Raw genomic sequence first — 11,685 nt, 5'->3', positions numbered from 1 at the left:
GGGGGCCAAGCCATCCTTCCAGCTGCTTGTGAACCTCCAGGAGCCTGAGGCTGAGCAGCAGCGACCCCCCTCACCTGCCTCCTCAGCTGATGATGATGACCCAGCAGCTGACCAGCACCACCAGGAGTACCAGGTGACCCTGGAGGTGTGCACCAGGTAAGGCGTCCTGCCCCGCTGGCTGGCACCCCGCCTGGGTGATGTTCTGTAGAGTGATGCTCTCAGCTAGGAACGTCTGGGGGACTTACCTGGCCCCATAGATGTTTCCCGACTAGAGCCAAAGTTGTGGCTGACCAGCCCCCGTGCTCCTTATTCTGATTACAAGACACACCTCAGCAACACCCATCAGGAAGCTATGAAGGACAAGATTTCTTACTCACAGGTCCTGGAGGATACTTGACCCTCCTGGGGGTCACCCAGTGAGGTCACCGGTAGAGAGAGAGAGAGAAGTTATGGAACTGCGGTTCTACCTTTATTGAAATCTGAGGGGAGGGGTGTGCCTAGGGTTTTGTGGGTTCACTATTGGTGAATTTAAAATATAAGAACGGTAATTGAGGTGCAGGAAGGGGAAGGCAGGGTGACCCAAGTAGTCAGTTATTTAAATAACCCAGGGCTGTTTTATTTTGGTCATCCCACATATTGTATGCAGAGTCTTAGCTCCCTGACCAGAGATCAAACCTGTGCCCCCCGCAGTTGGAAGCGCAGTCTTAACCATTGAACCATCAGGGAAGTCCCTACCCAGGGCTCTGAAAGAGAGATATTCATGGGTGGGGGCAGCCTGTTTCCTTATTGGTTGTTGTGTTAGTAGCTGTCAATATCTTTATTCAAGATGAATGTCTTTGAAATGGATCCCTTTGCAATCAAAGGCTTACACTACAGATGATTTCTGAAATGAGTGAAATAAATGGAAGTGCTTCTGAATGGGTGCAGCAGACTCCAGTGGCAGATGGGGCTGGGAGGGACGGCTGTTTGTGGCCCTTCCATGACCCACCCGCCCCAGGTGTGACCCTAGAACCAGTTCACTGAGGGTCCTCAGGAGGTGGGAGTGCACGCAGCTGCCCACAAAGGATGCTCATTGCCATGGCAATGATGGGGGAACCCAAAGGTGGTTGGTAGCCATGAAGCTGAAACCCATCAGAGCTGCCCAGTCACCTTCCTTAACCTTAACCCTTAACCCTCACGTGCCCAAGGCCACCCCCAACTTGGGAGGTTCTGAAGAACAAGCCCACCTGGGCCCAAGCCCCAGAGAGGCGGGTCCCTGAACCATTTCTAGTTAGCAGTGAGACTTGGGGTGGTACCGTTCAGCAGGGCTGTGACCACCATCCAATTGGGTGGAGGAACAAGAAGCAGCTGGACTGGCCCTGGCACGTCCTCTGGGGACACCTCTGTTCCTTTCTCAGATGGGAAGAAACTAACCGTGTGCCAGCTGGGTATGGCATCTCTTAGGCCCCACCTCCACAGAAGCCTCCTCTGCCCATCCCAGGGGCTCTGGTCATCCCGTCCCCTTGTGCCCACGGTCTGCAGGGCCCTCACTGAATACCAGCCTCCCTGTCACCAGTACCCAGCACAGGGAGGGCCTGGCACGAGGCAGGCCCTGGAGGCAGTTTTTACCCACCGCCTCCCCCACGTCACAGAAGGGGAAACGGGGCTGGCACTGGCGAGCAGCCTGGGCTCCCTTGGCCCCACAGAGCCGTTTCCCACATGGGAGGCACATGATGGTTGTTGTTTAGTCACTCAGTCATGTCTGACTCTTTGTGACCCTATGGATTGTAGCCCACCAGGCTTCTCTGTCCATGGGATTCTCCAGGAAAGAATACTGGAGCGGGTTGACATTCCCTTCTTGAGGGGATTTTCCTGACCCAGGGATCAAACCCATACCTCCTGAGTCTCCTGCACTGGCAGGGAGAATATTTACCACCGCGCCACCCAGTCGATCCCCCCCAGAGTTTGCTGAAACTCATGTCCGTTGAGTCGGTGATGCCATCCAACCATCTCAACCTCTGTCACCCACTTCTCCTCTTGCCCTTAATCTTTCCCAGCATCAGGGTCTTTTCCAATGAGTTGGCTCTTCGCATCAGTGGCCAAAGTATTGGAGCTTCAGCTTCAGCATCAGTCCTTCCGATGAATATTCAGGGCTGATTTCCTTTAGGGTTGACCTGGGTCAGGCCAAGAAGACTTGGCAAAGCCTTTTCCATATGGTTTCAGTCTTTCAGCTATGAAATGGAATGACCAGTGACCCCCCCAAGGGTGTCTGTGCAGCCAGACCTGGGGCAGGCTAGAGGGCTGTAGGGACAGAGCAGACCATGAATTCCACTGAGGGGCTTGAGTTCAAGGGCCCCTCTTTGTCTCCTTTCATCGACAGGTGGCTGCATGCAGGGTCCTCCAACATGGCGGTCCTGGAGGTGCCCCTACTGTCAGGGTTCCGGGCAGACGTCGAGAGCCTGGAGCAGGTGAGGGGGCGCTGGTGGGCAGGGGCCGGGCAGGGTCCGTGGACCTGCCCTGGTTGCAGATTCCTAGCCCTTCATAAAGTGGGGTTGTGCTTTTGTTTTTGCCTTACTTTCTCCTGGCAAAGTTGGTGCTCTGAGACTGGCCATCTGCGGAGGGGCAGGTGGGGAGGGGTTGGGTCTCTCCCCCAGAAGGTGTCGCTCACTAGGCCGTCTGTGCTGTTACCCATGCGACTGAGGATGTTTACACTTTGGGGATGACGTGGGCTGCCAGGGAGTGCTTCCAGAGACTTGCCAGCACCCTCCGCTTAAAGAGAGACCGGCCCCATTTTGCATGTGGGGGAGATGGTCACCAAGAGGGGAAGCAGCCTTGCCAAGGAGGTCAGCCATGTGGGGAGGGTGGAGCACGCTGGATAGGGGTGGGGGGTGAATGGTGCAGGTGAAGCAGGAGCAGGTGGCAGGGCTCAGTGGGTGCCTCAGGGCCTTGGCCTGGGACTGAGACTTGATCAGGGGAGACTGTGGCAGGGAAGTGGAGGCAGGCACTCAGGACAGTGATACTCACCCTTGAATGCCCTCTCAGGCGTGTTGGCTGCCACCTCCCTGGCCTAGCCCATGGGGACTTGCTGGATGCCTGTGGGCAAACTCCTCAGCCTCTGGGGCCTCGGCTCCTCATGGGTCCAGCCCACCTTGGGCCGTTGGAGATCAGAGGACGAGAGTATTGGGGTCAGAGGGGCTGGGCATATCCTGACTCTGGCTTCCTTGCCAGCTGCTCCTTGACAAGCACGTGGCACTGAAGAGGTACGAGCTGGCTGGCCGCAGAGTGCTCTTCTACTTTGATGAGGTACTGCGGGCTGGGGTAGCGGTGGGCAGAGGCCTCCACAGCAGCCGCATTGGCGAGGGCATAGCTGCCATGGCCTGTTAATGGTTCTGGCAATGCTCTCATACCAAGAAAAAGAAACCAGAAGAGTCAATCCATGAGGAGTTGGCACGGCTGCCTGCTCTGTGCCCCAGCCAGCTCGCTTTGGTGGAAAAAGTTAGGAGGGGTGTGGAATAGTATCCAGGCATCAGAATGAAGCACTGACTTTCTGAGTCTCAAAAACACGCTGAGTTGAACAGACAGAAAGCAGATTGGTGGTTTCCAGGGTTGGGGGGATAAGCAGTGGGTGCAAATGGGGATCCCATTTCTTTTATTCTTTTTTTCTGGAGGATAAATGTGTTGGTTTCTGCTGTACAAGGGAGTAAATCAGCTGCATGTATACATATATCCCCTCCCTCATGGACCTCCCTCCCACCTCGCCCCCCATCCCACCGCTCTAGGTCACTACAGAGCACTGAGCTGAGCCTCCCACTAGTATCTGCTGTAGACATGGTGGTGTGTTTATGTCAGTCCTGGTCTCCCAATCCGTCCAGCCCTCCTCTTCCTGCTCTGTGTCTGCATGTCCATTCTCTATGTCTGCATCTCCATTCCTGCCTGCAAACAGGTTCATCTGTACCATTTTTCTAGATGGAAAAGTTCTACAGACAGTGGTTGCACCCTGTCTTGCACAATTGCAAGACTGTGAATGTACACACACACACACAGGGAGGAAGGGCATCTGGCATGGTGAGTGTGGGAGATGAAAGACCAGCTGAGACCCTTCCCACGTGGGTGGAAGGACCCACAAAATCGAAATAAGATCGGGTTTCTGTTTCACGCCTCCGGGGCACCCCGCAATCAACCAGTTCTGCATTCACACTTTGGGGCATCATAGAGCACAGAGGCCGAAGCTCAGTCTCCAGCCCTGGTGGGCCCAGCCAAGCCTGAGCCTGCCCGCTGCCCCTGCAGATCCCCAGCCGGTGTTTGACGTGCGTGCAGTTCCGGGCGCTCCGGGAGCACGTCGTGGGCAGGACGTCGGCGCTGCCCATCTTGGTGTACGACTACTATGAGCCTGGTAGGCCCACGTCCGCCACCCGCAACCCCAGCTCGGTCCCTCACCCTGTCATCCATCACCTGGTCACCCTTTTCTCTTGGTCCCGCAGCCTTCGAGGCCACGCGCTTCTACAATGTCAGCGCGCGCAGCCCGCTCGCCCGGGAGCTGTGCGCGGGGCCTGCGTGCAACGAAGTGGAGCGCGCCCTGGCCCAGGGCCCCGGTGAGTGCGCGAGGCCACTGCCCCTTCCTAGCACCCGCCACCCCAACACGACCCGTGGGCCTGTGGGAGGGCTGCCCATTTGGAGGGAGTCGTCAGGCGGGGGAGCGTACAGCGTGGTAAAAGGAGGAAGGCCCGGCTCGGTCAAGGGCGCGCGTCCTGAGACTAGGGGGTTGAAGTGCGCAGGCAGGGTGGAAGAAGGAGGAGTTCGAGGGGTGGGAGTGAGCAGAGGAAGGGGGCGGGGTCCTAGCTGGATGAGGGCGGGGCCCATCGAGGTGGGGTGGGTAGTGAAGAGGTGGGGCCTGGAGGGCGGGTGTGGGCCGTGATGAGGGGGCGGAACCTAGCCTGGTGGGGATGGCAGTGAGGAGGGGCGGGGCCTAGAGGGGTGGGTGTGGGCAGGGGTGAGGGGGCGGAGCCAAGAGAGAGTGGACAATGATGAGGGCGGGGTCTAGCGGGGTGGGCAGGGTCTAGCGGGGTGGGCAGGGTCTAGCGGGGTGGGCGGGGCGGGCATAGAAGCCGGAGGCCGGGAAGGGAGCCCTTGCCTCCCCTCCCCCACAAGGCAGATCCAGGGACCCCAAGCCGTGAGCTCAGACTGGCGGCAGCGAAGGGCGGAGTGGAATTACTGGGAACCCTTTTCTTTATTTTCCAAACTTCTTGAATTTAGATTGCATTTAGTTCAAAAGTTTTATTTTTTAATTTTGTTTTCATAAATACTAGGCAAATACTCGCGTGAAATTCCACCAGGTCAGGGCTCAGGGCTTCCCGGGCACTGTCTCCACTCTGTGGAGCGTGGTCCTGACCCCTAGGGACTTCTCCATCCCAGGCCCAGGCAGAGGCGAGGGCCAAGTGGGGAGCTTGGAGTTCCCAGGGCCCTGACAGCTTCGCCTCGCCCGCCAGGCTGGTCCCCTGAAGAGCGAGGTCCCGTGGCCGTTCCGGAGGAGGGGGTGACAGTCACGCGCTGTGGCTGCGCCCGCGCCTGCAGCATCAGCGGGGAGCCGGTGTGTGGCTCCGACGGCGTTGTCTACGCCAGCGCCTGCCATCTGCAGGAGGCCGCCTGCCGCCGCCGCTTGAGATTGGAGCCCGCGCCCCCTGGCCGCTGCGCGCTTGGTGAGGACCCACCCCAGGGCCGGCCTCGGGGCTCCACCTCATCCCGGAATGTATCACTCCATCTTCTCCATCGTGCCATCTCCTCTCATCACCTCTTTGCGTCTGGGTCCGTTTGCACTGGGCTCCCTTGGTGGCTCAGCGGTAGAGTTTGCCTGCAATGCAGGAGACACGTTTTTGATCCCTGGGTGGGGAAGATCCCCTGGAGGAGGAAATGGTAACCCACTCCAGTGTTCTTGCCTGGAAAATCTCATATTGGGCTACAGTCCCTGGGGTTGCAAGAGTCTTAGCAACAAGAACCCTTTGCATCTCCTCCGTCTTGGTCAGTCTCTCTCCAGCCTCATCCCAACTTGGTGCTTTTCTGAGTCTCCCCATCTCTGATTTCTGTGTCCCCTTCCCCACCTTGTGACCTCACCTCCTATCTGTTGCTCTGGGCCACACATCCTTCCTCAAGCCCCCTGGGCTGTTGGTCATTCAGATCCTCTCTCTCCAGTGCCTTCCCTACTGACTCAGTCCTTCCTTCCAGAGCAGCCGACACCAGCCTTGGCCTTGTACAGCTACGAGTATGACTTGGGTCCCCTGGACACCGGGCACCTGGCAGCTGGCCATGAGTTGGTGGACTTGGATAAGGAAGCAGAGGACAGGTGAGAGCTGAATCTGCCCCCAGTCTCCCTCCACTGTGGAAGCTACTGATGGAGGGTCGACCTGCAAGGTTTTGGGGGATGAGGTGGATAACCTGTTCTCCCTTGACCTGCATCCACTCAGTGCATATCAGAGAGCAGCTTATATGTATAAGGTGAGCTTAAGAAGCCCTCCCAAGGACTGGACCTCAGGACAAACCTGTCCCTGAGACCCACTCACCCTTTTAAAAAAGTTATTCATGATGCAAGGAATGTTTTTTTCAAGAGGGGGTGCTATGGAGTCTTGCAGTGGGGTTGAAATTGTACCCAACTGGCTCAGACGGTAAAGAATCTGCCTGCAATGCAGGACACCTGGGTTCGATCCCTGGGTTGGGAAGATCCCCTGGAGGAGGGCATGGCAACCCACTCTAGTATTCTTGCCTGGAGAATCCCCATGGACAGAGCAGTCTGGTAGGCTACAGTCCGTGGGGTTGCAAAGAGTCAGACATGACTGAGCATAGTAAGCATAGCCAAGGAGTGGGGAAGGGGAGTCAGTGAATGGAAAATTACTGAGAGGAAACAATAGGGGGTGGAGGGGGGATATTCTAGCTAAAGAGACTGAACCTTATTCTTGCTGATGGCAGGCCAGGTTGATTGAGAGATCATGAGAGATGGGGAGGAGCAGGGCAGGATGAAGAACCCAATCAGATATCAAGAGGGATCAATATGGAGGATATGGGGTTCTGGCTAAATTGATACGTTAGCCAGATTCTTGCTCCAGCTGGACAGTGTCAAGATGAACACGGAAGCCTGGAATTTGAGACTGAGGTGACAAAGAGCTCAGAGGAGCCCAAGTGGAGTTGGGAAGGATGGAGGAAATGTCACCAGAGAGCTCTGTGTGGGGAGGCTGGGAAGGGGCTTCCTGGAGGAGGCAAATCTTTTGGTTTGAGCCAACTCAACTCAAGTGGTTTAAACAACAGGTTGATCTATCAGCTTAGGTAAGTGCCAGGCCCTGGAGACTGGCTGCACTGGCAAGCCTCAGAGCCCTGCCTTCCTGAGTGGTAAAGGGTCTCTCCACCCCATGCTGGTGGCAAAGGCTGGTTTATATTCCCACTCAGCAAACCAGTAGGAAAACTTTTCTACCAGCACTCACCAAAGTCCTGGAGACTTGAGGGTGTACCGTCTTGCACTAGGCACTGGGTTTAGTTCACACGCGTGTAATTACTGGTGGAGCTGGGTCTAGGGTTACTGCTGCAGTATTTTGTTTCATTTTCCCTTCCATGCCCTCTTTCCCCCCACCTCCACGTCACACATTCTCTCTCTTCTCTCCTTCCTAATCAAATTTCTTAAAAAAAATTTTTTTAAATTCATTTATTTGGCTACATTGGATTTTAGTTACAGTGTGGGGGCTCTTTCATTGCAGAGCACGGAAGCTCTTCAAGCTCCAGTTGTGTCTTGAAGGCTCAGTAGTTGTGGCCCTCGGGCTTCAGTAGTTACAGCATATGAACTCTTTAGTGGTGGGTGGGGAGAAGGCGATGGCACCCCACTCCAGTACTCTTGCCTGGAAGATCCCATGAACGGAGGAGCCTGGTAGGCTGCGGTCCAGGGGGTCGAAAAGAGTTGGACGCGACTGGGCGACTTCACTTTCACTTTTCACTTTCATGCACTGGAGAAGGAAATGGCAACCCACTCCAGTGTTCTTGCCTGGAGAATCCCAGGGACAGGGGAGCCTGGTAGGCTGCCATCTGTGGGGTTGTGCAGAGTTGGACACGACTGAAGCGATACAGCAGCAGCAGCAGCAGCAGCAGCAGTGGTGGGTGGTGTGTGGGCCTAGTTGCTCCGCAGCCTGTGGAATCTTAGATCCCTGAACAGGGATCGAAGCCATGTCTCCTGCTGTTGCCAGGCAGATTCTTAACCACTGGACCACCAGGGAAGTCGGCTTCATGCCCTCTTTTGTATTAATTGAATATCTTTTAGAATTCCACTTTAATTCAGTTATCGTGGTAGCTCTGAGGAACCAAACTATATATATCTTTAAACTTTTCACAGCCTACTTGGTGGGAGTATGGTAACCATTTCGCCAAAACGTAGCAACTTTGGAGCTGGTTATGTCCATGTGTTGTCCCCTCCCGTCCCTCATGCTATAATTGTCATATGTACAGTGGTGACTCCGGAGAAGGCAATGGCACCCCACCCCAGCTCTCTTGCCTGGAAAATCCCATGGACGGAGGAGCCTGGTAGGCTGCAGTCCGTGGGGTCGCTAGGAGTCGGACACGACTGAGCGACTTCACTTTCCCTTTTCACTTTCATGCACTGGAGAAGGGAATGGCAACCCACTCCGGTGTTCTTGCCTGGAGAATCCCAGGAACAGGGGAGCCTGGTGGGCTGCCGTCTGTGGGGTCGCACAGAGTCGGACACGACTGAAGTGACTTAGCAGCAGCAGCACAGTGGTGACTCAGTGGTAAAAAATCCACCTATCAATGCAGGAAACGCGGGTTCGATCCCTGGGTGGGGAAAATCCTCGGGAGAAGGAAATGGCAACCCACTCCACTATTCTTGCCTGGAGAATTCCACAGACAGAGAAATGCCTGGAGGGCTGCAGTCCATGGGGTCACAAAAGATTCGGACACGACTTAGCGACTGAATGATAACACCTTTAAAGTCTCCCAGGTGTTGCCCATTCTTTCCAGTGTCTTCTGAGACAGATCTGCTTTTATTTTCATTATGGAAGGGGAGATTTTTATTAAACTTGAAAATTTGAAGCCACTGTAGGCTCACAGGCAGTTGTAAGAAATAACAGAGAGAGCTTTAGGTGCCCTTCATCCAGTTCCCCTCATTGGTAACATGACCAAGAATTCGAGTTACAGAGTCATACCAGGAAACTGACGTGAGTGCAGTCTGCCCTTCTCACTCATTTCACCACATTTACGTGTACTCGGCGGCCGTTGAGTCTGCAGTTCCCGCACACGTGAAAGTGAAAGTCACTCAGTCATGTCCGACTCTTTGCCACCCCATGGACTATACAGTCCATGGAATTCTCTAGGCCAGAACACTGGAGTGGGTAGCCTTTCCCTTCTCCAGGGGATCCTCCCAACCCAGGGATCGAACCCAGGTCTGCTTCATTGCAGGCTGATTCTTTACCAGCACAAGAGAAGCCCAAGAACACTGAAGTGGGTAGCCTATCCCTTCTCCAGAGGATTTCTCCCGACCCAGGAATCAAACCAGGGTCTCCTGCATTGCAGGCAGATTCTTGACCAGCTGAGCCATGAGGGAAGCCCCTTTCAGCACTGGTAGCTTTCTGTAATCATGACTGCAGTCAAGCTCCTGGACAGCCCATCACCTCAAGGATCCCTCTAGCTGCTGTTTTATAGCCATGTCCACCTTGCTTTCCCCCTAGCCATTCATCTGTCTTCCCACCCTATAATTTTGTCACTTCAGGGCTGCTTTGTAAACAGAATCACGGGGTATGTAGCCTTTCGAGATTGGCTTTTTCTCACTCAATAGAGTGAGTGAGAAAAGTGAACCACTGACAGCGCATCCGTGGCTGGTGTCGGATCAGTAGTTCCTGGCTTCTGATCGAGTTCCTTCTAGCTGATCGAGTTCCACGGATACGTTCTCGATTTGAACGGTGGTCCCATGCAAGCTATGCTCATTCTTACCAAAAGTGAGCACCCCATCCCGCCACTGTGAGGGGTCTGGCTGGACCATGTACCCCCACCTCTGTTCCAGGGGGGTGCTCCTGTCTCAGTGGGTGGAAGCAGCCATCCTGAGTGCCCCTTGGCGGCCAGTGCGCGGGAGGGGTCCGCAGCCCCTCCCCCAAGGCCTGCAGCCCACAGGCATCTTCCCTTCTCTCCTATCAGTCAGAGTGGCTTCTCCTCCTAAAACTCCAAGCTGGAAGACGTGATCAGGCCGTGATTTCTACCTGCCGAAAGAGGGCTGGCGACAGGAGACTTGACTGTTTAGGGGCTGGTAGACCCCACCCCAGGTGACCCCTGCTTCCAGTCGAACCCGATACGTGGACTGGCAGAGACCTACCCTGATGGATGGTGGGCCTCCCGGGGGCCCAGCCCCCACCTCAACAGGGAGGACAGTCAGTGGGGTGGCTGGAGGCCCCTTCCCCCTCCTCCCCAGCTGCAGCTGGAGTTCCAGGCGCCCCACCCCGTAGCCCACAGGCTGGGTAGCTGGAGGAGCTCTCACAGCCTGACATGCTGCTCCCCAGAGAAGGGACATCTCTGGGAAGGACTCGTGGCCAAAGGCCTGTTTCTGAGGGGACACAACTCTGGCCAGGTCTCGGACACAGCGTCAGCAACTTGGAAACAAAACAGGCCCCTCTGCTCCAAAATGCAGAAGTCCCAGCCTCCCTTTGGGCCACCCAAGCTGCTGAGCCCCAGGACCCGAACCCCAAGTTGCCCCAGATCTGTCCCAGCCCCCTGCAGCCCCATCTAGCCTCAGGGGCCCCCTGAATGTTAGGTCTGGATGGCACCAGGCTCTGTGGGGAAGTTCTGGGCTCTAAGAAGATGCACTTTCATCTTCCTGCTTCTGGACCTCACCGCCCCTTGAACCCCTGCTCTCCCGGGACCCCAGCTGGAGGATTGTCACTCCCACTAGCAACCTCGGAGGGTGTCCCAGCTCCGGACCAACCGAAGCCGTGCGCGCAGACCTGCCTCTGAGCTGCTCCTCCCCTGTGTTGGCCTGTCTTCTCCCTCCGCGGTGGTATTTATTTCAGCCCACACAGCTCAGCTCGGGACAGTACGGAGACCCTGAGGGGGCGGCCCAGCCTGGGGGTCCCCGACATGCAGTGCTGATCCCTGACCCCCACCAACCTACAGGGTTACAGTTCCCTTGGCCAAGGCCCTGTTGCCCACTTGCCATGGAGGCTGCTGGTGTAATAAAAGCTCATTTCCTTCAAGTCCCTGGCAGGCTTGAACCTCCTGTGGGCTGGGGAGGCTGAGGGGCAGCTCCAGGGGCTGAAGCCGGCTCTCATCTGGCCCTTTGCTTCCATCCCTTCATCCACAGCCCAGCCTTTCCAAGGAGGATGGGGAGGAGGCTTTGGAACACCTGAACCCCAAGATCATCATAAATTCAGTGCGTTTGTAAAGAATCATTCCAATATGGGGGCTTAGAACCCGGCTGTCAATACAGGAGACGTGGGTTCCATCCTTGGGTCAGGAAGATCCCCTGGAGAAGGACATGACAACCCTCTCCAGGATTCTTGTCTGGGAAATCCCATGGACAGAGAAGCCTGGCGGGCTACAGTCCATGGGGTGGCAAAGAGTGGGATACGACTGAGCGACTAAACAACAGCAACATAACAACAGAGGGAGGTCTCACGTACCCTTTCACCCAACTTCCCCAATGGTAACATCTTGGGATGCTCCAGTACCTCGTCACAC

General features: G+C 55.9%; 1 protein-coding gene across 1 annotated transcript in view; it reads left to right on the top strand.

Moving 5' to 3' along the window:
* The window catches only part of CPAMD8 (C3 and PZP-like, alpha-2-macroglobulin domain containing 8), a 94,933-nt gene extending 83,732 nt beyond the window's left edge, over positions 1-11,201 (top strand). Inside the window, exons 34-41 of the mRNA XM_010845674.1 lie at positions 11-156; positions 2,360-2,447; positions 3,208-3,282; positions 4,267-4,372; positions 4,461-4,571; positions 5,466-5,675; positions 6,199-6,316; positions 10,153-11,201. Of these exons, the coding sequence (XP_010843976.1) occupies positions 11-156; positions 2,360-2,447; positions 3,208-3,282; positions 4,267-4,372; positions 4,461-4,571; positions 5,466-5,675; positions 6,199-6,316; positions 10,153-10,174 (876 nt within the window). The 3' untranslated portion in view covers positions 10,175-11,201. The remainder of the gene's footprint in view (positions 1-10; positions 157-2,359; positions 2,448-3,207; positions 3,283-4,266; positions 4,373-4,460; positions 4,572-5,465; positions 5,676-6,198; positions 6,317-10,152) is intronic.
* The last annotated feature ends 484 nt before the right edge of the window (positions 11,202-11,685 follow it).

Source organism: Bison bison, unplaced genomic scaffold (genome assembly GCF_000754665.1).
Source record: "Bison bison bison isolate TAMUID 2011002044 unplaced genomic scaffold, Bison_UMD1.0 scf7180017864221, whole genome shotgun sequence".
NCBI lineage: Eukaryota > Metazoa > Chordata > Mammalia > Artiodactyla > Bovidae > Bison > Bison bison.
The sequence above is the reverse complement of the archived record's forward strand: the minus strand, read 5'-3'. Positions and strand labels throughout refer to the sequence as shown.